Source organism: Diceros bicornis, chromosome 31 (genome assembly GCF_020826845.1).
Source record: "Diceros bicornis minor isolate mBicDic1 chromosome 31, mDicBic1.mat.cur, whole genome shotgun sequence".
In the NCBI taxonomy this organism is placed as follows: Eukaryota; Metazoa; Chordata; class Mammalia; order Perissodactyla; family Rhinocerotidae; genus Diceros; species Diceros bicornis.
This window is the reverse complement of record NC_080770.1, coordinates 32,147,348-32,174,482: the sequence shown is the minus strand read 5'-3', so window position 1 is coordinate 32,174,482 and position 27,135 is coordinate 32,147,348. Positions and strand designations below refer to the sequence as shown.

General features: G+C 40.6%; 1 protein-coding gene across 2 annotated transcripts; it reads right to left on the bottom strand.

Moving 5' to 3' along the window:
• Nucleotides 1–6,760: 6,760 nt before the first annotated feature.
• TRAF6 (TNF receptor associated factor 6) lies at nucleotides 6,761–25,880 on the bottom strand. 2 transcript variants are annotated; one of them, XM_058527134.1, is made up of 7 exons: nucleotides 25,751–25,880; nucleotides 20,530–20,847; nucleotides 16,640–16,790; nucleotides 14,944–15,102; nucleotides 13,472–13,543; nucleotides 11,428–11,505; nucleotides 6,761–10,088 (listed from the first exon to the last, which is right to left on the bottom strand). In XM_058527134.1, the coding sequence occupies exons 2-7, from the start codon at nucleotides 20,823–20,825 to the stop codon at nucleotides 9,219–9,221; spliced, it is 1,626 nt and encodes a 541-aa protein (XP_058383117.1). In that variant the 5' UTR covers nucleotides 20,826–20,847; nucleotides 25,751–25,880; the 3' UTR covers nucleotides 6,761–9,218. The 2 variants fall into 2 exon arrangements, with proteins under 2 accessions (XP_058383117.1, XP_058383118.1); XM_058527135.1 differs by lacking the exon at nucleotides 25,751–25,880 and adding an exon at nucleotides 25,701–25,732.
• Nucleotides 25,881–27,135: the final 1,255 nt, after the last annotated feature.

Below are 27,135 nucleotides of genomic sequence, written 5' to 3'. Positions count from 1 at the left end.
TGAGGAGCCTATTTAGAATGCAGATTCCCCAGCCCACCCCCTCAGAAAGTCTCATTCCGGGGGTTTGGCATGGGGCCTGATGATATGCATTTTAATAAGCAGCCCCAGGAGATTCTGAGGTTGGTGGTCCTCAGACCAGACCCCTTGAGAAAGCCCCCCAGTGAACTGCGTGGTGGTGATGGTCCTACTGCCGACTTGGGTCTTACTGTTCAGCGTGGACAGAGACAACTGGGGTTAAACATTGAGGCCTTGGGATGGACTGGAGTCCAACAGTCCGTTTTCCTAAACTTCAACTTGGAGATGGCAGTTGATTTCAGGTGGTCATCCACCCATTGGCTGAATCAGAACAGGGGCGGGGGAATGGGGCGACCAAGATTCTGGATATATTGAGGTTGAACCTCGAGAAATTGCTGATATGCAACTCTTTATTGACCTTCCAAAAAAGGTGGTTTTGTATGGGTCAACCTAATAATTCCTCAAGTGTTTCTAATTTGAAGCTAATTTGGCACTCAACTTGTGAATATGACGATTGGGACATGGAATTTCCCATATTTGAGAAGATGCTTTGTAGCTTTCATCTGACTTAAAGCAAAAAAATTAAGGACCGTCTTCCCAGAAAATTCCATAAAATACTACTATTTGCAAACAATCTCAGGGGGATTTATGGGACTCCTGAAAAGTCCAGGGACTCCGTTTTACAGGTTTTCTGCTGAAGGCTGCGTTCTTTAGGGTCTGAGCTTTGCTGCCCCCTACTGCCACATGGCTCTTAAGCTGAATTTGCTCTATTCATGCCTGTCTTCCAGTCTGGAGTTTTGTAGGAGCTAGAACAAGCTGTCATCTCACACCAACCGACAGAGTAGTCCAATTCTACGCAGGAATGGGCAGCACAAACGTGTTTCTTTATAATTCACACACTACACTGAGTTAGTACAGGGTGTGGGGGAAATTTTGTGCTTTGATGGAACACCATGCATTGTCTAGTCTCGAGCACACCCTTCAGAGTTACTGGATTCTAAGGAAGCTATTTTACAGCTCTGTCCTCTAGACAACTGAGAGCGATGCAAAAATGATTCTTGTTTCTAGAAATGCAGATTCTATCCTGTGGGGAGAGGGTCACTTGACTCCCCTCCCCCACCGAGAAAGCAGCTGCTCTGCCTCCATTTGGACGTTCATTTAAATATTCCTGGTCTGTTCAGTGTGTCTGTTCTTTGGGTTCTCCTTTGAACAGGGTATAACAACTGCCTGGTTCCCTCATTGAGAATTACATAAAGTCTTTAACACGTGCTCATTTGTTATCTGTATGAGAGCCACAATTTGACTTTTTGAAAATTATCCTTTAACAAGGCCAGGATCATATTAGATATCTCTGATTTCCATCTTAGATATGGAAGGGCTGGTCTGATTAAGGAGACAACATTGGCAGTAACTCTTTGGAATATTAATAAATCCATCCCTCCTCTCCCAATCCCCCCCACCCCCATTCAAACAGGTAGCACCCTATCTCATTGCCTCAGGGGAAATATATGGCAAAAACAAAACAAAGCAAAACAACAAAGGAGTTTGTAAATCTTTCTGGATTTCATTTTCCTAAAGCTTCAGTCATGGAAGAATTTAGAGGAGCAGTGGAGCAGGAGAGGACCGGCATCTTGGAGAGACAGAGAGGAGATGTGGCTTTCCTTCCATGAAACAATGAGGTGACCTCAGGCTGAGGGAAGGAGAGAGCCAGGAGCAGCAGGCACTGAGAGGCTAGGCTGCAGGGGCGGGATGGAGGGAGACCAGACTGGATGGAACAAGAGAAAGGCAGGGCTGGAGGGCCCGACTAACCCCTGTGGACGTTTGACGCTCTCAGTATGTGTGTGTGTGAATGAATTTGGCCTCTAGCTTTCTGGGCTATTTTAAATCCTCAGATCTTGACTCAAGACACAAGTTGCTTTCTGATAAACTCATCTGTGTTCTGGGGCTACATTTTAAAAGTGAAAAAGGAATAGAAAATATCAGAACACATGAGATGTAGTAAAAGCAAGTGTTTCATAAACCTTTCATTTCAGTTGTCAGTGTACATATTATTTATTCATCCATCCATCCATCCATCTACCTATCTATCTACCTATCTATCTATCTACCTATCTATGTAATTTACTGTGGGGAATGAGCAAAAAAAAAAAAAGATTGCAAAACACTGACCCTAAAGGCATAAAAAAAGTCAAATTCAGCTCTATTAGCCTAGTTGTGTTCAGAAAACCCACTTTCCTTTTCTTCTTTCACAATGGCTCCAAAGGAATATCAGGTTAGGTTTGAAATGAACTTTCCTTTCAGGCTCCTAACTATTCTAAAGGGAGTGACTGGCTACCTTCTTTAACCACTTCTGTTGCAGCTTTGTCAACTTTATCTGGACACTGCAAGTTAAACGACCAGCAGGGGGGGGAAAGGAACCTGGGATTACAACAAAGTGCCCAGACCTCCTCAGTCTGCTCTTTTTTTCAAATCAACCTTTGCCAATCAGGATGGAGCAGCCCGTGCGAAGGCGGGGTAAGGATGGGAAGGATTATTTTTCAGGATTTTGGGATCTACTTTTCAGTGTGGTTTTATTATTTAGCTTTCAGGAGTATAAATTCTATGAAGCTCAGACTTGCTGTCTCACTTTTATATTAAAATGTACAAATCCCTACCCAGACAAGCAAAAATTTTGTGATTATGCATCATTTCCCGACAAGACTACAATTGTCACTTTATAAAGTAATCCTGCCCCTGCTGGTCCCTGTATAAAAGTTAATTTTAAAAATGTGACAACAGTGTAACAGACATTCACAAGAATAGACTAGAAGTAAGATTAGCGTCAAGAAGCTAACCCAAAATAGAGGTGGAATGTTTAAAAAAAATTTATGGCTTATTCTGGGATTAATACCAGTATTTCATTTTTGGAACTTTAAGTTAAAAATTAGGGTGGAGTTTTGTAAAGCACTTAACGCGTCTTACCAGCTTTTATATTCCACACAGGGAAACTGAGTCTTTTTTAGAAGAGACAGGGGTTGACCCAGAAAGCTTCCTAAAAATGCTTTTAATTGACCCACAATAGAGGCAGCCATCACTTAAAAATTCGTCCAGGGAGTCTGCCAACTCAGGAGAGGCAGGGACAGGCACAGCCGTGGGACTGGGAGAACTGAGGCTTCTCATTTACCTGTGGGGAGTAAGTTCAACCTGTTACCTGGTTTCACACTTTCTATTTACCTGTTTAGTTCCTCTCTCCTTGGGTTTAATTTTGTTTTGTAAAATGCAGTCTTAGAGATCCCAAGGCAGAAACACAGCCTAAACCAAAGACTAGGATGAATCTCCATCTACTATTTGCTGAAGGAGCAAGATATTAATTTTGTTTATTTCAAGTGAAAACTAGCACCTGGGATTGTTCTTCCCTCCCGATACAGTGGGTTACAACGTCTCCAAAATAAAACCAAGATAAATCAAAGCAGTCTATTTTATTAAAAAACACCTGGAATATCGCTTACATTTTAACATATATTTCATTTTAATTGTGTACTTTTTTGGTAAAGACATTGGTGCAATATACAGGCTGTTAAGAGAATATCAACAACAGGCGGGAGGGGCAGGCAGGTCAGTCCGGCATCCGTGTTCTTCTAAATGAATATTCAGTAAGGTGCCATCCAAGGAACACTGCTTTGGTCATATCCTTGCAATCGCTACTACAACATGAACTAAAGTAAAAACTCCAAGTGCCTTTGTGAGATAAATGTGAATCTATATTCATAACCCGAGTTTAGAAAGAACAGGTCACACTTATCTACTAAATAGAGTACAGACTCTGCTTATCCCTCCCCTGCGATTCAATTGCATTAACCTGACAGGGACCATCGAGGCTAAGCTGCGGGCGGGAGCAGGGCCTGTTCCTCGTGTTGTGTGTGGGGGTGGTGGGGGCAGCAGTGGAGGATGTGCTGCAGTGAATCTGGAGAATTCCTCTAAGCGCCCCCCAACCTGCTCTTAAACTGAACAGTGCTTTTCAGTCTGTCTGTGACTATGGGTTCCGTCCTCCCATCTCTGCATTCACTCCTCACACAGCACGGTCTTTTCAGAGTCCAGCTGGATTTGGAACAGCCCTCACAGACTCCGTGGCTACAGTGAGTTCCAAGAGGCAGCAGCTTTTGGATTAGACACTTTGACCACTGCACGTGCTCCACTTTTTCAAAAGTCAGATTTCATTCCATAGCTCGCACAGGTACAGAATTACACGAGCCTCCCTGGATTTATAAAGTGTCTTTCTTCATAGATCCAAGCATTAAAAAATGTTACCCATGACTTAACAATATCTAAATTTCAAATTCTAGTCCCCCCCTTACAGGTAGATAAACGGACACAAAGACAGCCCATGGGCAAGCAGCAGTGAAATCTGAGCCTCCTAGATCCTAAATTAGTGGTTTATGTGCTAAATTAAACCAGCCCTCCGGGAACGTAATCCTGGAACCCTGTAGAAGCAAAACGGGCCCTAAATTACATTCTCACCAGAGAAATTAATTGGATAATTTATCAAGTGTGAAAATAACAGAATATTCTGCACAACTGATTGACATTCAAATAAATCCATTATAAAAAACACCCCTTTAGGCAAAATAAATAAGGTTAAAATTCAGCATAACAGATTTACAAGTTTAAAACTAGCTTCAAGCGAGGACTACAATTCCAGCTACCACACAAATGTCACAAGTTTCCCCAAAGAGTTTAAGACGACTCCACGAAAACTGTTCAATTACCTTAGCAGTGAGATTTATAAAGAGAAACCAAACTTGAAGAAGTCTCATGAAAAATAGCGTCTATTAAGTGACAAGGCAAATGTAACAAAATGTTATTTGTAGATTCTAGGTGGTGGATGTTCACTGTACAATTCTTTTAACATTTCTGCGTGTTTGAAGAATTTCATAATAAAGTGTTGGGGAAAAAAAGCACAGAAAGTAACATCTATGCCTTACCACCTAAAACTTAGGTGACATATAAGCTACCAGAAATTGGCCAGCTTCAACAAGTATTTCCACGAGGTGTTCACTATTAGCCATGTGAGTGTCCGCTGCGTGCCAGGCACTGTGCTAGGTTTCAGTAGCAGACAGTGTCCGGTCACGCTGTTTACCTTCTGCCGACCACGGGTGGAAGAGAACAGGCTTCTGGGACCACTGACAGCATTTCCTTCTTGGAACAAGGAATTCACATTCCCTTCTCTCCACTGAAACGTGAGCTGTTACCCTGAAATCTAGCTGGGAGAATGCCGGACAAATGCAGTCAGTCAGCGGAGGCAAGGACGCTCTAATGAGACGAGGCTCTGCCTTTCAGAGGAAACCGCTCAGGAGCAGCATCGCAGCTGTGCCTCGGTGCCTTTCTGGGAGTGGACTGCACCTGCATTCAGAGTCTCAGGCTTTGAGAGAGCAGGGGCGTCCGTCCCCCTTCCCTCCTGTCCTAAAGGGGACTGTGTCCTGCTGAGAAAGCACCCTGAGAGAAAAAGGAGCACCAATCTCCTCACTCCAGACAATGTCTTCCCCATCTAGAATTATTTTTCAGTATATTTTATAATTTTATAACAACTACCTGAATTTTGGGGGAGGAAAAGGCTTTAAAATATTAAAAGCTTAGATGACATTTAGTGAAACAACTGGGAGTCTTCTTGCAAGTGTTTGTCTTTGACTAAAAGTGAAGGCAGTAATGGAATGTTACGATCTGCAGAGACCCATCTAATTTGATTTCATCAGATCATCTTTCTGGTTACTGGGAATTTGGAAGTGCCAACTCCATTCTACAGACACCACAACAACTGTGGAAATGACTACAGCTTATCAGGTGAACCTGGAAATTAAAAAAAAAGTATTTCAAAAGAAAAATACAAATGACTATTTACTGTCCCTTTTTCATTTCCTTACGGCACTACACTGCTTAGGTTCTGTGGAACTAGGCATCACAAAAACTCCTAATGGTACTTCATATAAAACAAGAGTAGAATTTAACTGAGGCAAGCCAAGAAAAGAGCGGCAGTAACTGAATAAAGGAAAAGTACTTCCAAGTCTTAAATTAGGAAAACCTCTCTAATAATTAAAAATGTTTTCTGGTCACCAGAAACTTGAGGATTCCCTGGAGAAAGGAATGACAAGCCACTGCTCCTCTTTAAGAATGTACTCTAACTGCATGCATAATTCATAAACATGCTCTTAGTTTATCTAAGACATACTGATATAAAAACAGTAATAGAGGACAACTTTATATCTGCACAAAACTAATTGCTAGAGATCATCCAACATCTCTATATCATTAGGGGAAAAACTCACCTTTCATTCTATTTCACTTTTTCTATTCTATTTTGATTCCCCAAATAAAAGATGAATCATGTTGTAGTATAGCCAGAAAATGTCATTGCCGCAACAGCCAGAAGACGGTAAAAAAACTATCAAATTACAAATTGACACTCTGACTGGTTTTCCAATAGCAAAATGTATGACTTGCAGCAAGTTCCATCCAGCACTGGGTTGGACATCTTTGGGAAAAGAGGCGACTTTATTTTTAAGTTAGCAATGTCCAAGAATGATGTCAAAAGATAAATATGTTAAAAGGTTAATAAAATATAAATACATGGCCCAAATACCTGTAGGCCAACTGGGTGCAACTTGCATGTTTCAGAGTGGGGCAGGAGATTTGCAAAATATAAGGAAGAGACCAGCTTTCCAGGTAAGACTTGGTTCTGAGTTGAAGTCTTAACAAAAGTTTCTATTTGGAATGACAGTTTGACCATTACTTTTATTCTATATTCACATGAATGACCAGCATAAAATAAGTGGCTGGTTTACTACAAAATGACAAATATTGGGGGTTAAAAAAATTGCTTATTAAAATTAAGATGAGACCCAGTTGATGGACACTAAATTGAAGTACAGTATTGTCAACAAAAAATAAGTTAAAGCAATTTTCTCCTGGCAAAATCTTTTTCTAAGTATTATCAACAGTCTGCTGGTTAGAACTTAATTCTTAAAACAGAATTTTATTGTCGGAGTGGACCTGAGAAACATCTATTCCCCTCCTTCTTTTACAGATGGGAAACCTGCAGCTCAGGGAAGCTGAAGTTAGGCAAAACACTGCTTTTGTTTGGATTAGGACTCCTGAGTTAATAGAAAAAAATAACACAACCAAAGCAGGAAATGACTCACCTCAATACCTAATGCATGGCCATGCTTTTAATAGACATTTGACCAGGAAGCTTTTAAATATCATTTCCTTTTTTGGTGGGGTTGAATGTTTTGTGGCAACATTTAATTTCTCTGATAAAAGTACACGTTTATAGTAGAAAATGTACAACATATAAAAGAGCACAAAGAAGAAAATAAGTCATCAAAAATAGTTTAGTATATTTCCTTCAGGCTTTTTCTATGCAACAAGAAAAAAATAACTACCATTTGCTTTTTAAATGGAACTGACAAATATTTATTCACTGAACAACAATCACAGGAGACTGAACAGCGGTGCAGGGTTCCCACCTCGAGGGTGGTGCTGCCACGATCCACCGGAGCTGGCTGGAAGGCACAGTAGCTAAGGGACAAAGATTGCTGATGAGCAGGTGGTCCTGACGGTGGCGCCGGGGAGCGGATCTCTGGGTGACAAACCCACCAGAGCAGGAGCCTAAACGTGGGGTGGGGTGGAGGGTAGAGAGAAAAGTAAGGGGAAAGCTCAAAGTGACACTTGCTGAATCTGCCTGGAACCGAAACCATTCTTCTCCACAGGCTAAGTCTGCTGGCCTCCTCTTCAAATGAAGGCTGCTCTTAAACGCTGGTCAGGGGGCTGATCTGGCCTCTCTGGAGATAAAGCCCCATCTCTCATGTCTAGACAACTTCAAACAATCTTGTGTAAACAGCATGGTGCATGGGTCCTCTTAGATTCTTTATAAGAGCCTATACTAGTTGTGGGACTCCCTGAGAAACTCCCTTCGATTTCACCATAATATTTATTATCTACAGACCCTCAACGGATATATAATGACACAAAAATCCTCTCCCTATTATGAACATTTGGCCACTTCAATACATTCCACATGATCCTCCTCAGGTATGAATTGTTGGACTAAAGCAACCTATTCAAGCAAGTCCCAATATGATCACATGACTTCCAACCTAGTTTGGTGCCTCTCAAGCATGGCCAATGATTTCCCAAGTATTAAAAAATTCTGCTTTTAGGAAATCAATTTTTTTCTATTTAATTGAACTAAACACCAGAGGCTATTCAAGAGCTGAAAATTTCTGGCTCAAATAGCCTTTGTCACCACCAATGAGATGCTATATTGGTTGACTGAATCATTTTTAACTTTTATGTCAGTGATTATGTGTGTGCATCTCCTTGTCCTACAACCATTAAGCAACAGGGAACATAGGCAGGGCTGTGGAATTCACTCTGCATTGAACAGACAAAAAGGGATTTACAGCATAACATGAGCAGTTGGTAGCCATCTGGTTCTCAGCATTCTCAACTCTGATGAAGATGCTACTTTGTAGCCTCAAAGAAATATGTAAGGTAGAATGAAACACTTATAAAGAATTATTCAACAGACAACATGTTCACACTAAATAAGTAAGGTTATATTTAGGGTTTAAACTAGTCCCTGAATATGTTTAGTAAACACACTGGGGGGAAAAAAGGGGTAAATGAGAACTTAAGCTTTTCATGGATTAAGGTTCAAATCCTCTGAAATCTACAGGAGGTCAAATAAAATGAGAACTCAACTCTAGAGTAATAACTCTTCTTGCTGGCACCAGCAGGGGGCAGTAGTGATTCTCAAATTTAACACATTACAGGTAATACTATAACATAAGCTGAAGTCTGAACGTCCATTATTGTTAAAAGGTTTGAGCTTTACTATTCCAACTCTGGGCTTTTTGACATTAAAACACACTTGAGCAAAAGGCCCTGAAAGTACAACAAAGAGGTATACGAATCGACAAACAGCTGCTGCAATATGCCACAGGCACTTCAGTTGCAACAAGTTTGAAAACGCATGTATATTCCCAAGAAAAAACTGCTTCAGATATCTGTAACAGGAAGAAGTGGGAAGTAACCTCTCTAACCACATTCACGGGTGGGTATTACATCTCTCCCACTGCTTTCACTGTGTGCATATTATTATTGAGAACAGGGCAAGGAAAGGCAGTTTTCTCCAGATGGATTTTTTTTTTTAAACAAATGAGGGGATGCTATACCCCTGTATCAGTACTTCGTGGCTGAAAACCTTCCCTCCGAAGACTACCCATGTCGAAGCGGGTAGAGACCTCACAGCGTACTAATAAAGTATCATCTTTAATGAAGGTTCTTTGTCTTAGGGCTTCTAGGTGCATAAAAGTCACATAGCCAAAACCTTTTGGGTTCCGTGGGATTGTGGGTCTCTGGAAGGCAAGCAGCTCTGGTTTGGCATCCATTATCTCTTCATGGTTCTGTCTTACAGGTGCTTCAGATTGATCAAGAATTGTAAGGCGTATTGTACCCTGGAAGGGCCAAGGGAGGTGGCTGTCATACTCTCCTTGCATCGTGTGGACAAAGAGGGATATATAGTTTGCACAGCGCTGAGCGGTTGGTAACTGGAGGTGCAGGCGCATGCAAAGTTTGTAGCCAGGTTTGCCTGTGTAGAATCCAGGGCTATGAATGACAACTGGTTTCTCCTCTTCTTGAGATTTCAAGTGCATGCCAAAGTTGCCAATCTTCCAGATGTAAATCCCATTGCATTGCTGTGCTTCTATTTCAGCAACTTTGTCCTCAAGGGTTCGAATAGTTCGTTTGAGCTCACTTACATAATTGCTCTGAGTTTCCATTTTCGCAGTCAGCTCCCGGATTTGATGGTCTTGTCTTACAAGGCGACCCTCTAACTGTTGAATGGTTTCTTGGAAATTCTGGACCTCTGGGTGACACCCAGAGGAAACCCGGGGAAGAGAGGGAGATTCATATGGAAGCATATCGCGTTGAGGTACGGGAGCTACAGCAAGGCTTAAACTTTGAACGGCCTGGGCCAACATTCTCATGTGCGACTGGGTATTCTCTTGTAGGTGGCGGGCCAAGTGATTCCTCTGCATCTAAAAATCATGAACAAGCCTCAGGTTGGGAATAGATACTGTGAGGCCTAGGAAAGGGACCTAGCCAAGTCACATAAAAGGTTTTTAAGTAACGTTACCACTTCCCTCAATCCCCTACAACCTGCTTTGTCTTCATCAGATTCTCAATCCAATGAGATGATCTTGCCTCATAATTTACTGAAAAACTGAGGCTATCTGCAGAATACTCTCTCAGCTTTCACGCAGATAAATCTCCCTCCCACCTATAAAAGTATCTACACCCATCCTTCTCTTCTGACTCAGAGATGACTTTCCTCCTGTCCAACATTAATGCTGCACCGGGCTCTGACTGGCACCCACCCTTTTCAGCACCTCAGAGGTTCTGCTCAGTTATCCCCTTTCTCTTCAAACATTCTCTCCACCCCCCAACTCTGCCCCTCAGTATATAATTATTAAAGTCTTTCTCATTAAAAAAAAGAGGCAAACCTCTCTATTGATCTGTCTCTCCCTCTAGCTAATACCATTTTCTCCCTCTTCCTTTTATAACTAAGAGTAGTCCACCTGCACTGTTCCCAATTCCTCATTTTACAAATCGATTGGAAAATGGAATCTTTCCTGTCTTATACTCTTCTAAGGTCATCGGGAACATTCTAATTATTATATGAAAAAAATATTCATGATATAACAATTTTTACTGTAAGGGTAATTCATGTACATTAGAGAAAAAGAGAAAGTATAGATGATCAAAAAGAAAATGTTACCTATTATCTCAGCTAACTACCATTAACATTTTGATACATTTCCTTCAAGTCTTTTTCTTCTAAGCATACAAACAATAGAGAATTTTCTCACAAAATGTATTCATACTATATACTATTTGTTCATTTATTAAATTATTAAATGCATGCATATTATAAAAAAAGTCAGATTAAAAAAGCATAATGGAAAAGCAAAAGTGTAACCTCACTCTCCAGAAAGAACGACTAATCATAAATAATGATCTATCTCAGACATTTCACACAACTGATCTCTAGTCTTGAAACTAATTTTGGAGATCATAACAATACTTTCTTCTTGCTTGTTTCATTAATTTCTAAGACTGTTCGTTCATGGCTCCTTTCGTGGTCTACTTCTCTTGCCTGTACACACTTCTCTATATGATCTCAATCACACCTTCCATTATCATCACAAACTACTTACGCAAATCCATATTCTGAGTCCCAATTTCTCTTCAGAGCTTAAAACCACATATACGATGCGTGTCAACCATCTCCATTCCCACTGGTATTCTCCACTACAATATATGACTGAATTTCCTTGATCTACATTTAAGAATTGAAAGAAAAAAAAAACACCTTACCTTTTCATGGCAACCGAAAGTACTGAATGTGCATGGAATTGGGGCTGTAGGGCAGTCTAGATCATAGTGATTAGGCATCTGAAAACCAAAACAAAAGCTGAAAAATGATTCTCTGAATATCATATTCTAGTTTGATGAGATCACACTTGAAATGAAGATTTACATTTCATCTAAACAAAATCATGTACTGTCTATGGCTGCTTCTGCGTCACAGTGGCAGAGTAGGTGCAACAGAAACCGTGTAGCTCACAAAGATTAAAGTACTATTTACTTCTAAAAGTCACAGAGAGAGGAAATACCAACATTGCATACCATCCCCCCAAATCACTCAGAATTCAAGAAAATAAATTTGTTCCTATTGCTGGGAACTGGCACCCTCTACTGGCACTGTAAAGAAAAAGCACTTTCTGATGTCAACCACAACTGCAAACTCAACCAAGATGCTCACTGGGGTCAAGGCCATTTAACAGGGACAGTCCATTGCATACATTAAAGCCACAGCCTGCATTCAGTACTTCCCTCATGACTGCCTTTCATAAATCGTCTTACTTTTTGTTAACCTGGGCATGTTTTGGCTACAATGTTTTGGCTCAGATGTTAGAAGGTATTTTAAGCACATTATTACAAGTTCTAAAGAAAGTCTCAGCCTTTGATTTAGGGACTCTAAAGCACATTCTTTAAGGTAAGATCCATTACACAGAATCGTATTCTTTGAAAGTGGTACTAAATTTTCTTTAGAAATTTAATTTGATTATAGTTATATTTTAAGCAGAAACGACATTAGAGACCATTTAATCCAACCCTTTGTTTCACATACTCCAGAAGATTGATCAGCAAAATTTTTTGTAAAGGGTCAGATGGTAAATATTTTCAGCTTTGTAGGCCCTACGGTCTCTGTCCCAAGTACTCACTCAACCCTTGTGGTACAAAACCAGCCACGTACAACACATAAATACATGGGCATGGCTGTGTTCCAATAAAACTTATTTACAAAAACAGGCCAGATTTGGCTGGCAGGCTGGTTTGCTGATCCCCGATCTAGAATGTCAACTTTCTCGCCAGAGATCAATGGGCAAGTCAGTGGCACATCCAGGGTCAAAACCTAGGGTTTTTTCCTACATTAAGTTTTATTTTTGCTGGGTTTTAGATGTGTTGCATGGTTTCCTTTAAATATCAAAATAGAGCAAAAAGGAAAACCAGGGAGGTGAGACTTCATAAGCAAAAAGAAGTTTAACACCTTCAAATTAAAGCTTTGTTGGAAAAAAAACTAAAGGACTCTGTTAACAGACAAATGGAAAAGTTTAGTCGAATGACAGGTTTTGCTTGCTTCTACTTAGTAAGGTAATCAATTTATGATCTCTGGGTTTGCAGATTTCACGGGTATATAAATATTTAGTGACTAATATTCACATTTTGTGGGTAAACTCCCCAAATGTCAGAAGATAGCAATCAGATGGAATTTTCCTTTCTCTATTAATAATAAAAATGTAAGTTTTCTATTATAACTCCTACTTCTGATGGTGCTCCACCAGTGGTCTAAGGACAACCAAACAGAGGGGCTACAGATCCCGGAAATCTTAAAATCTCCCAATACATCCCAGGGGCTGTGGCTACAAATAATGTCCTGCTACTGAACAGACTTACTTTCTTTGATTTCATTATTCTCTCTCTCTCACCTGGTCTCTGGATACCTAAGACCCTTATTTCACAGTGTGTAAATACCTATTTCTTAAAGTTTTTTTTTCTTTAAATGGGGATTTTTGATTATTTTTATCTTAAAATTACCTGGTTTTGTTTGGAACTTTAATGAATATACATAAACATGGATATTATGTTAGTGACTTACAAATTTTAAGTACTCAGAGAGGGCTATTTTTTTCTTATTAAAGTATTTATTATATTAATTTATATGAAAAATGTTCAGAGTTCTAATACTTCTTCAACCTGTATTCATTTTGGCTTACTGATTTAAATTTTCAATTAAAAACCTAACTCATTTCTTTAATTTATGGAAATATTAATTTATGAAACGGAATCATGATACCTGTTCTCTGATGAGCACGGTATTGCAGTATTCACAGATGACATTAGCCAAAGGACAGTTCTGGTCATGGATCTAAATTTTATTAGAAAAATATAAGAAAAGCATGAGAAAATAGGAAAAAGTAAAAACAACCTATTTTTATAAAAAATATTTTTTTCACTGTGAACAAATTAAGGACATCGATGTGTGTAAAACAAAAAGGTTACTTTCTCTCCCTTTCCCAGTGTAATAATGAGATTCATCTCTCCTTCCAGCTCTTTAAAAGAATATGGTCGCACACAAAAGAGACTCTTTTAAATCACTTCTTTTAACCTGAGGCAGAGCATCTGTGACTAGTTTGGACATCATTTACCAACACTATATTCTCCAAAGGAACTCTTCCAAAAATTCCCAGCAGCATCAGGATGATTTCATTAACACTCCTATCAGGAGGGTTAGAGAACAGAAGCATTGTTAGGGCAGGAAGCTTGGTGCTCAGGTTCTCACAGGCCCCGGAAGGGCGAGCCTTGTTTTCTAGAATACAAGGAATTTAAGAAGTAACAGACCCCCCAGGTTAAGTCCATTTAATTCACTGAGGTTTAGGAAGATGTCAATTTGCTCTAATTATGCCTCAGACTCCTCTCCATTTTTAGCAAGTTAGTTGACTTGTTTTGAATATTTCATCAACTTAATGAGTATAATACGCTTGATCTCATAAGAAAGTAGGGAAAATTATCAAGATGAATTTATGAGAAATAAAATTTAAGGAAGTGTCTTAACTATAAAAGAAAAATTACATGCAGGTTATTTTAGTAAAGAGGACATAGGACAAATCTAGGACTAGGATCTCAGCGCTAGCTTTGCCACTGACAATATTAATATAAAATTACTTAACCTCTCTACATCTCAGATTCTGAATGGAAAAACTGCTCTAGCAACATGATGCCGTCAGGTGCCACGACATTTATTTTTAAAGATAAACGTTTTAATTGAAGTATAACATAAGTACAGAAAAGCGTATTCATTGTATGTGTATAGCTCTATGAATAATCACCAAAGGAATACATTTTGTGTGATTTAATTTATTGTCCATAAAAGTTTCAACAACCCATTCTCTGTTTCAAAGAGAAAAGTGTAAGTCTTATGCAGTAATCATTCATTCTACTTGTTTGTCTCTCATCCAAGACTGGTCATTAAAACATCACATAGGAAAGCAGATCAGCATGTCTTTCCTGTAGCTTTTGTTACCTGCAGATCTACTACAGTGGCAAGGAGTATAAACAATGTTTTCTAAGAAAGACATGCAAATATAAACCCTACACTAGTTACTAAAATGGTTTATTGAACTTTTTTTTTTAAAAATCAATCTTTCTGCAATTGATAATACAGACTCAGAATTGGACTAACATCCTCATCTACCGCTAACCCCTCAAATGTACATTAAAAAAACACTTTTTTAGTAGTGGAATTAACAAATCCAAGTTAGTACATGCCTCTTTATCTTCAAATGCCATCGATACAGCACAGTTTACACAAGAAACCTGTCTCCTCGGACACTCCTTGAGAATGTGAATATTAAGTTGGCATTTTTGGAAGGGACGTTGGCATTGGGGACAATTCATAAGAGCAAACTCACAATGTGCTTGATGATCCTATAATAAGGAAAAAATAATCAATTAGTATTCGCCAATCCTTAAAAAATCTCAATATAATCTATTCTAAGCATATACTGTTTTCTTGTATGAAATTGGCTACTGAAACTACTTTTCTAGTACATACCACAGAACCACAATATGAAGGCCTTAATGAATTTTTTCAAATAATGGTTGTGAATTGCAAGTTTACATGAAGACTGAATTTTCAAGTTCATGTATCCAATTAAGGAGGAGAGTTGGAAAGAAGTTAGATTTTCTGAATATCAATTTTGTACTGTCAAAAGGGCCACTCCTTCAAAAGGAACTAAGGGGATAAGTTGCAAATATGTTTTAAACATTTAATTTCAAATAGAACATAGACAATATTTAATTTCTTGTAAAACCACCAACCTAAGAATTGATTTAATTTAAAAGCAAATTATTTTATCTGATTGCTTCAGTTAATCTCAAGCTATAGGAGGACTCTATTTAGTTCATAATACAATGCACAATTTAGAAAAACAAAGAAAAAGTATGATGGCTACATGGGACTTGTTGCTTATTTCAAAATGAGAGAAATGAAGCTATGGGATTAAAATGGGACACTTGTATTTAAAATGCTCTTCAGTTTTACTGCAGATAATGTTCACCCAAAAAACTTGTAGAAGAATACTGATTTCTTTTTTATTATCACTGGGACAAAGCCAGAGTAGAATGGAATAAGAAATGTCTGGTTTCTACTTACAATAGCCCCCTTATCTGCAGGGGATAAGTTCCAAGACCCCCAGTGGATGCCTGACACCAGGGATGAACACTATATATACTATGTTCCTTCCTACACATACTTTATAAATTAGGCACAGTAGAAGATTAACAACAATAACTAATAATAAAATAGAACAAACTGTAACAACATATTGTAATAAAAGTTACTGTAGATTTTAGCAACCTCAGCATACGATTTTTTTTTCCTTTTCATATTAAGTTGAGAACTCTCACCTTTTCACTTAAAGGAAGCACTTTAAGGCTTCCTGGCATACCTGAATTGCCAGCATCACTACTCTTGAGCTTTGGGGCCATCATTAAGTAAAATAAGGGTGACTTAAGCACAAGCACTGTGATACCGCAACAGTCGATTTGATAACCCAGATGGCTACTAAGTGACTAACAGGCAGGTAAGCATATACAGTGTGGACATGCTGGGCAAAGGGATGATTCACACCCCGCGCAGGATGGCCCAAAATTTCATCATGCTATTGAGAACAGCACGCAATTTAAAACTTATGAACTGCTTATTTCCAGCATTTTCCATTTAATATTTTTGGACCACAGCTGACTGCAGGTAACTGAAACTATGGAAAGTGAAACCGCAGATAAGGGGGGGATTACTATATATTTATATTCAATAATGAAAGGGTTGGTATTAATTCAGCAAGAATTTACTAATCAATTATTACATGCTAAGTACCAGCAAAACACAGATGGACACAGCAAAGTCCCTATTCTCAGGTACTGCCTCGCATATATGCTTGCAGCTAGAAAACAACTTTGATACCTCAAGATGCCTCAGTTCCATCTTGTGCAAACAACCTCCATTTGGACACTTCACCATCAGAGAAAGAATCTCTCGCTTTGCAAAATTGTCAGGAAATAACTGATTTTCCAGCAGTATTTCATTGTCAACTGGACATTTGTGACCTGCATCCCTAGAACAAATAAGATACACACATTTAGTAGATTTAAACATTCACATTAGAAAATACAAACAACTTCAATTCACCACATATAAATTCTCCATTTATTATTTCCTATAGAAAATAATTTAACACATTATATGGCATAATATCACCAAAATAACCTGTCCTTTTAATGGACAGTTTATGAACTATTCTTTTACGAAATGAATACAACTAGCACCATACTAGTTACCTATAAAAAACTACGGGATTTTAGATCGTGGGATAGATTCCAACTGCAAAATGAATTGAATAGAATCGTATTTTGATTGGCATAAAATGAAGTGAAAGTTAAGGATGGGAACTTGGGCAGTTGGGCAGGCCTCTGTTCTGTGAGCAGCTATACAACATACTAGTGAGATGGAACTAAATATGCTGCTCATAACACTAATAACAAGTCTACGGCGTAGTGCTCAGTCATAAGGAAAAATTAAACCAATTAGCAGTTCCCCTACAAGGCCACATTTTAAGGTTTACTCTGAACAGTCATCATAACACTCTGGCTCATGGGCAACAGAAGGTTTCCTTTTAATTTTATGTCTAGTGTGCAACTGTAGTAGGGAGTTAGAGGAGCTCTATGTCCTACTTCCCAGTGGTTTATTCCACCTTATGACAGGAAAAATCATCCCCAGGAAGCTGGGGTGTCTGTCATTCTCCTTTAATTTTGGGGACGTCTCAATCTTCACTCACAAAATGTGGCAGGTCAGGTCGGCTACAGGAGCACTAATAATCACTTGAACATTACTGCGCACCTCCTACTTGTAAACCAACGATGTTATCGCTGCCGTAGGTAAAAAGTGCTGAAAAATGAGATCTGCCATCAAATGCCTTAGAACTAATAAAGAAGAGAGAGATAATCAATCTTTATGGGACCTCTCTCAGACTACATAATGTTATTATTACACTGTCAAATATTTTCTGAGAAGCACAGAAAGCCATAAACAAATGTATTGAAATATATACTCAAAACCTAGGTGATGGATGTCTAAGAGAAAATAAAAAGAACCTCACAAAGTACACTGGAAACCATTATCCACAGCATTAGCAATGACTCCAAAAGAAAATGGAATTGGATTGAGATGCATTTTGATTCTCTGAATGACTATAACAGATGAGAAATTTCAGAGCTGTTCCTTTAAGAACATTTAGTGTTAAATTAAGTGATCATTTCTAGCTTAGAGGGAGATAGGGGAAAAAAAAAAGCCTCAGACTTCCTTTGTGGGTTTTACTTCCTTTCCAGGCCACTGTCCCGCTACTTTCATGAATATCTTGCAATTAAAAAACTGCTAAAGATTAGCTCTCTTCCTGGGAATCAGTGACACTTGGGAAAATACTGTACATCTCTACCTACAGGAAAATCAACCATCCATAATATGGTACTATTTTTACTGAAATACAATGTAAATCAAAATCATTATAAACAGGAAGAAAGTTGAGCCTTTAACAGTGCTCTTATGTATACCCTAAACCAGTGGTCTCAACCGGGGCAATTTTTCCCCTGGAACATTTGGCAATGTCTGGAGACACTCTGGGTCTCACAATTGGGGAAGGGGGGATATTACAGCATCCAGGGATGCTGTTAAATCATCCTATAACATGCAGGACATTCTCCCACAACAAAGAGTTATCTGGCTCAAAACACCAATAGTGAACAGGTTGAGAAAACCTACCCTAAATTGATCTTGCCAGTTCAACACTGGGTAACACGTTTTTCTGAAAAATGGAAACAAGACATATGCTCCCTTGTAATTTAAATTAAGCCAAGTCCCAAGCATGGATGTGGTTACCCTAAATGCAAATTTTACAGAAAAGTTTAGCTAGACTCACAAGGAGAGAGAGGACTCAAAATCAGAAATGAAAGAGGAGATATTACAATTGATACCACAGAAATACAAAGGATCATAAGATGCTACTATGAACAATTATATGCCAACAAATTTGACAACCTAGAAGAAATGGACAAATTCCTAGAAACATACGACCTACCAAGACTGAATCATGAAGCAAATGTGAACAGACCAGTTAGTAAGGAGAGTGAATCAGTAATCAAAAACCTCAACAAACAAATATTCAGGACGAGGCATCTTCACTGGCAAATTCCACCAAACATTTAAAGAATTAATACAATCCTTCTCAAACTCTTCCAGAAAACAGAAGAGGAAGGAATAACTCCAAACTCATTTTACGAGGCCAGCATTACCCTGATACTAAAACTAGACACAAGGATGCCAAAAGAAAAAAAAAGAAAGGAAAAACGTGAACATAAAAGTTAAAGAGAAATTTAAAAGACTAGTAAATAGCCAGCTAATCTACTTGAAAATGATTTCACCAATATAACTAGATGCTTAGCTACTGAAGAACATAAAATCTCCCCACTTCTTCCAATTTTTTTTCTGTATAGAACTCCTCAGTCACCTAAAAATATTCCCATCTACTTCTGAATTCCAGTAAAATGTATCTATTTCTTAGGAGATGAATTTGAATCATTGGTGGAAATTCCACACCTTCCTTCATTCAGTTAAAGCAACCATAATTTATTGAGCACCTACTGTGTGTCAGGACTGTTCCTGGCACTTAGGAAACATCAAGAAATAAAACAGATCTCAACCCCTGCTCTCAAGCTTATTTCCAGTTGGGCAAGCAGACAATAAACACACAAGTTATCTGGAACTTGTGAAGGTGAAAAGTGCTAAAGAAAACAGGAAAGGTAGGTAAGGGAGACTGGAGTGTGGCGGGAGGTGGGGGAGGCATGCTGTGGTGTAAAGAGGGTGGCCGGCGTAGCTATGAGGTGAGATCTGAGCCACAGTGGAGGGAGGAAAGGGTGTCAGCTAAGCAGTTAGCTGAAGTAAGAGTGTTCCAAGCAGAGAGAACAGCCAACTCCCCAAGGCAGAAGCATGCTTGACATGCTCAAGGAACAGCAGGGTGAATCAGTGGAGGAAGGAGAGTTGTAGAGAGGAGGTCAGAAAACAGCTTATGGACCTAACATACAGGGCCTTACAAGGACTCTGGCTGCTACTCCCACATGACCTGCTGCGGTGCTCTGAGCAGAGACGACACGTCTTACTTATTTTACCAGGCTCACTCCACTGCTCTATGAGAACAGCCTGGAAGAAGGCAAGGGCAGAAACAGGGAGGCCTGTGGGAGAGCTAAGGGTGATTCACATCAGGGTGGTAGCAGTGGAGGCAGTGAGGAGGGACTGAATTTTGGATATATTAGGAAGGTAGAACCATCAATTAATACTTTCTTTAAAAATGCAGGTTATTTTACAGTTGTCCATAGACATCACGTAACAGAATTTAACGTGGCTAAAAATCAGAATAACTGATCACTTAGATCACCATTCTTTGTATGGTTGAGATTATCGTATTCTAGTAGCATCATCATTTAAGGTACATTTATTTTATATTATTTTCTTAAAGCATAGAGACACACTCTAGTCTGCAACAGCAAGAGAACTGCGTTAAGTAAAAGCAGCTACTTATTTACTTATTTATATGTCTGAGAGTCAGAAGAGGGAGGAGATAGAAATTATCTTTCATGCCACTGTAGGAACTGGGATAAGAACATAAATTTCTCAATTTTCTTCCAATGTCCTTTCTCCCCAAGTAGTTTTTATGTATAAGACTCGGGATGCCCTGTGTTCTCCACAATAATGCTCTCTGTACTTCGTTCCATTACAGGACATGGTTCTTTCTTATGCTCTCGTACCTTATTGACTTGATGATGCAAGCTTTGCAGAACCTATGGCCACATGGTGTTTGCACTGCTTCCCGTAATGCCATCAAGCAGATGGGGCACTCATACTTGCTTTCCAGGGGTGGGTCAAACTCCACATCGTACCCCTGGATCTCTTCCATGAAAGAGCTGGAGAGATGCCCCGTGCTGGCAGTCCCGCTCACACTGTCATCTTTTGCTGCAGCGCAACAGGAGCTGGCCATAGCCGCACAGCAGTCACTTTCAGACTGGCTGGATCCACAGCTGTTTTCACAGTGTAGCAGACTCATAGTAACGTGTTTATCGACTGCTCTGTAGGAACAGCAAGAAACATTGCCTTAACATAATAAACACACACGCACACAGGTATCACAGCTTATCAATGCAAGTCACCTTTTAGTTGACATACACTAGCTGTGTTAATATTATCTTCAGAAAACTTCCAGTTTTTTGAGCTTTGTTTCATGACTACTATTTTATAAGTTAAGGAGTTCATGATCCAGTAGAAAGATAAAATAAAAGGTTAAAAGAAGAAAAGTACCTCAATTGTAATACTTAGCTATATCATAAGTATCTGTTTAAATGTCTGTTTCCTGTGACTGAAGTCAAGAATTTAATTTTCATATCCTCAGTACTTAACACAAGATCTTTCACATTACAGGTGTTCATTAAGCATCTGCTTAAGAACTTAATTACGCTGCTGCAGTTCCTTCAAGTATCCTGGATAGTGCCGCCAGCAGGCAGTGCAGGGAAGAGCGACACACAAGGGCTCAGAGGACCATGTGCAACTATGAGATGTGAGATTTGGGGCAATTTAACCATTTGGATCTTGGTTTCCTCTTCTAGATCTAAAATTCTATAAATACTTCCAAATGTTCAGTGTGGGGATGTCTCCTACATAGAAAGAATGGAACTGATAAAGTTTATTTGTATGTACTTCTACCTTTAGCCAAGTCAAGTGACTATGCTTCATTATTAATGACCGGAAAAACAAGTGAGGTTTCGTTTGCCTATGGAAAACTACTGCTTTCACGGGTAGGTGGGAAGCCTTCAAATTGTAAGTCATTATGTTATTTACGAGCGAGAAGCTAACGTCTACCAGCAACTCACAGCCCATGTAACCAGGTCTCTGTTGTAGATAATTACACCTGAGGAAAATTCCTAATATGTGCCAGATGCAGTTCTAGAAACAGAATGTAAGCCTCTAGTCAATATGGTAGACAATTATCCCCCTGCCTGTCTCATTTTTATATAAAAATCCTAGTGGTCACCATGGCAGACAGTGGGTTAGGACAGTAATCCTCTGTCTTTTTACCACTACAGACACTGTTTTCTTCCAAGGATGAGGCACTGTTCTGGCTGGAGAGGCAGTACCGTGAAGTAGTGAAGAGCTTAGGCGCTGGAATCGAAAGATCTGGGTTTAACTCTTTTCTCCATTACTTGGGGTATGACCTGTGCAAGTTATATAACCTTTCTGTGCTTCAATTTCCTCGTCTGTAAATGCAGATAACAACAAAACCACCTCAGAACTACTGAGAGGATTAAATGTGTTGTGTGCAAAGCACTTAGAACTGTGCCTGGAAGTGAGTTATTACTATGCGCAGCTCTATCTAGTAATTTTATTTAATGATTTTATTGTCCCCCTTTATCAAAGTGGAAACCATGGAGCTTAAAAAGATTAAGCAACTTGCCCAGATTACCCAACTAATAAGTAACAGAGTTGGGATCACAACCCAAGTCTACCCGCCTCCATAGCCTGTGTACTTTGTACTGCTTGTCTCTTTGTGTTCTGACCAATTTGTCTATGAAGCTGCATTTAAAATTTCTTTCCCTTTAGTTTTATTACTAGACTAAGGTGCTGACCACAGCTTCTATTAAACATGAGCTGTCCAGCATTATTATGCTGGATGGATAAAATTTAAAAGAATCAGTGAGGAAAAACCAGCATTTTGTTTTACTTTTTTACTTTTGAAACAGTATTTCTGAAAAGATAAAAACAGCTCCCAAAGCCTTGTTTTAGCTAATGTGGATCCCCAGAGAAGACTCCGTACAGGCTGAGAGGAAGGAAGGGATGGCAAGACAGTGGCCAACAGCAGAACTGGACATTATACCTGCGCTCCAAGATGGGGGATGGGGCCTCGGTACACTCTCCAAATCTGAGATGACACTGTTATGCTACACTAGGGTTTACAGCCTTTTGTTATTTTTCTTCCCATACACATTTTTGCATCCAATTACTTCCTTAGATAAATTTCCTAGAAGTAGAATTGTTAGGTCAAAGGGTATGTAACTTTTTAAGGTTTCTGATAGATAATGCTAGTTATCCAATATGTATCAAAGGCTTTCTAATTCCCACAGGCAAAGTTAAGTATGAGAGAGTCCATTTTATATACCCTTGACAACTCTAGGTATCTTTCTCTCTTGAATCTTTACCCATTTTATTTTTTTAAAGTAAAATCACTTTTGATAAATTAATATCTGTTATTTGGTTGTACAGCATATAACAAAGTGGTAGCCACAAGACAAAAGCAAAAGTTACTAGTCTACTTTTCCTACCCAAATGTCCATTTAAAATGCAATTTATTGGATAGTCTCTATACTGCCCTCTTGCAGCCCAGTTCCAAAGACATGAAGATCTTGAGAATTAAAGAGATCTTTTATAATAAATGTGTTACTAAGAAAACCTGTCTGATCAGTCACAATGCCTTAAAAGGAATTCCACTGCAGGAATGCAGTGTAAAACATGACAGTGAGCACTCTTAAAAACCTAGATGTCTTCCATTTTCACATTACTTTTCCTGTTTTAAGAAGTAATACAGAAGCTTTACATCCTCCAAAGAAACTTTTCCAGACAGTCACTCTCTGTCTACAGTATATGGTCCCATGTAACTATACCGCAAAGGGAAAATTAAGCTAAAACAGCATTTTGAGTGTGATTCAGTATTTTTATGTTGACTCTTTCTTTTTGGCAAGTTAAGACATTTTTCCTTTTACTTTTAGGGACTGTTGATGACTTGATGACTTAGGCGAAAATCACTTTCCTAACTGCAAGGGAAAATTACAGCTATTCTCATTAACATCAAGAGAAGAACAACAAGTGCTTCACCTATCGAAGTGAAGAGAAGATGGTCTGGCGCCGCACAGCAAACAGCGCGCTCTGTCAGGGTTCTTTCGAGCCTCAGCCGGTGCCACAGGCGTCCATTTCACGAGACGCTGCAAAGCCAGCTTGCCTTTACGCCAAAACAGGCAAACGCTACTATATCCCCCCCGCAGAACAGAGATCTCTCACAGCTTCTTTTCTTTTCTACTCTAACACTCAGAATCTATGTGGCTTTCTCTATGAATTCATAGCAGGGATCGAACAAAGTTCAAACCGTCCCTTACCTTGTAGGTTAAGAACTTCATGACCGCCATTCTCTTTTCACAGTTGTGACTCTAGTATAGTAAGCACCACCTTAATTACATATTGTGGGATGTAGCCGCTGCCAACTTATTTTGACCACAAGAAATATTGAAAATGGCTGTGTGATAACCCATGGCTTAAATCCACCTCTTAGTTACTGGGTATACACCTATAATCCAAACAGTACACTGTTATGTGTCTTGGGGAAGGGGGAATACGGTGATGCATAAAAGTTTGTCCCTCTAAGACCAACATATGCTAATGAGAGAAATATTCCAAGCTAAAGAAATCAACAAGTTATGTCTTGGTGAATTTTAAGCCAACAGAAATTCATTCGTGGCTAAACATACAACTCATATAAAGTAAAACAAAATACTCAGGAGTTACCTTTAATTTGCTACTAGCTTTAGACCAGGAATTATTTACCAACTCCTTAAAATCTATTCCTGAAATGCAAAGGCCTGCAAACGTGCTGCACCAGCGAAGAAGTGCTGCACAACAGTCAACTGCTACGGTCAATTCTGAATACAAACTGGAGGGGCAGTCCCCTTCCCAGGCAATATTCGTTCTCCTCCAGGAGGCAAGGATTTGAACAACTTCTTTCAAAATCCAGTGGCCAAAAATTTATCAGCATCACATATCCAAATTCATCACATATCCAAATTCATCCAAAGACAAAGTTACGATTGTGAAGTATTGTGATGCACACCGGGCCTGCAGGCTGAAACTGACCCTGGCGTGTGCAACAAGCGCCTGAAGCACATTCCTTCCTGAGTCACGGAAGAGGCCACACTGTCCTCACCCCACCCTCAGCCTCCAAACCAGAAAAGTCCCTTCCACCTTCCCTAGTAATCACAGGGGAACGGACACAACGCCAGGGGCCAGGTTCACAAGGCCACACTCAGATTTTACAAGTTTTTCTCCTTTCTGTGCCTGTGGAGCAAGACATTCAATAACTTACTCTCCCGAGAAACAACAGACAGCACGCAAACGCTATAGGTTCAGGCTGCTCCCACTTTAGGTGCTTTCTGTTCACATTCAAGACAGTCCTAACTCTCAGCTGGAGTTCCCCTAAAGCCAAATACTAGGAACAGCTTTATCAACCCAGCGTCTGGAACAATCGCTACAACTGCCGAGTGCAGGGGCGGGGGAGGAAACATTCGTGTCATCTGAACCTTTTTTTTTTAAGCTCGCTGCCTGGGACCTCTATCGAGTTCAACAGGGAACCCAAAAATAGCTCTCCCATGACAGTGACAGAGGGAGGCGGTGGGAACTTAGAAGGGATTTTTTTTCAAGCTCCAAGCGACGGGAAAATCGAGGAGGCGATTTCCTTTTCTGGGAAGGGAATGCGCGGGGTGCAGGGAGGCAAGCTGGGGGAGCTGGCTCGGGACCCCGCCGGGGAACGGAGCGAGCGGGGAGAAGTCCCCCCGGGCCGGGGAGCAGAGGCAAGGGGTCGGGGGGCGGCGTCCCCACCTGTGGGAAGAGAGGGAACCGGGGGCGACGTCCCCACCCAACCCGTGGGAAGAGAGGGGACAGGGGGCGGCGTCCCCACCCAACCCGCGGGAAGAGAGGGGTCAGGGGGCGCCGTCCCCACCCAACCCGTGGGAAGAGAGGGGTCAGGGGGCGCCGTCCCCACCCAACCCGCGGGAAGAGAGGGGACAGGGGGCGGCGTCCCCACCCAACCCGCGGGAAGAGAGGGGTCAGGGGGCGCCGTCCCCACCCAACCCGCGGGAAGAGAGGGGACAGGGGGCGCCGTCCCCACCTGCAGGGAGAGAGGCCGCGGCCGCCGGGAGACGTCCGAAGGAGACTCACCGCTCTCGTCCGCTGGGCCGCCGACTCCACCCGGCGCACGACCGCGCTCAGCCAAGGCGCGGGGAGACGACGGGCACCGCCCTCCGAGCCGAGGCGGCCTGGACGCCAATCCCGGCCCCAAGGCCGCCGCCGCCCCGTCCCCGGGCCGCCCGGAGCCCGAGCCCCGCCGCGGCCGCCCCACTTCCGCCTTCTCTGCTCGCCCGGGGAGCGAGGGGCGTGGAGCGAGCGGAGGAGGAGACGGAGCGGCCGCGCAGCGCCTGGGCGCCCCCTGGCGGCGGTCCTCCACCGGCGCGCGGGCTACGGCGCAGGCGCGGGCAGGTCCTGCTGTCAATCCAGAGTGCTCTGGCTGGGCTTCTCTCCCGCTCCGGTGGGCATCCCACCTGGGAATTCTTTGCACCGCGGTCCTGAACTGGAGTGTGTGCGTGTGTGTGCTGAGATAAGAACCGTGGCGACGAGAAGATCTGTCCCAGAGTGACTGTGATCTGATGAGCAGCCTTAGCAGTAATCCCAAACGGTGTTTTTATAGCTTCGCTATCCAAGCAGGAGAAAACCCCAGCTGGGCTAGATCACTTACCTTCGGGAATTCCTAAATCCCTCCCCAACTCTACCCTCCTTGCCAAGGAAGTTTCCGTGATAGGTAGAACCCTCTAATATCAGCTGGTCCTTCCCCTCAACCACTCCTAGGGAGTCAAGTCCGTATATTAAACATTTCTTTGAAACTGCTGCCAGCTACACCATCCCTTTTTCTGTCAATGTCATGAGAAAGCTATTTTGAATTCCCTGTTTAACTGGATGCAAACTGCTAAGGAATGTAACAGGCATTTTGCAGGAGATACACGAAAGATTTTCACCTACCTCTGCAAATTACTCATTGACTCATTGTTCACCTCTTAGGAAAGGTATTATAGGGTGGTGGTTTTTATGTGTATCTATCTTGAAACCAGAGTGCTTCATTCAAATCTAGTTTTTCCCTCTTTATAAATTATATGACTTTAGATAATTTACTTAATCTGACTTTCTTCAGGTTTTTCATCTCATATTAAAATGGGGATAATAATAGTACCTACCTCATAGGGTTATTGGAAGGGTGAGATAGGAGTTAAGTTAGTACATGTAAATAAATTATTTAAAACTGTCTAGGACATAGTATGTGTTCAATAAATGTTAATACTATATGTCCCACTTTCTGGCTGCCAATATTCATAGAAAATTCTTATGTTTTCAAGATAAGAATCTGTCACTGCTTCTCAGACTCTATCTTCCTTTCTTTTTTTAAATGTATTTTGAAATATTTAAGACACAAAAAGTATAAAGATTTATACACACACATCTATGTGTTCACCATCCAGCTCAAGAAATGAAACGTTGCCAGTAGAATTTCCAGC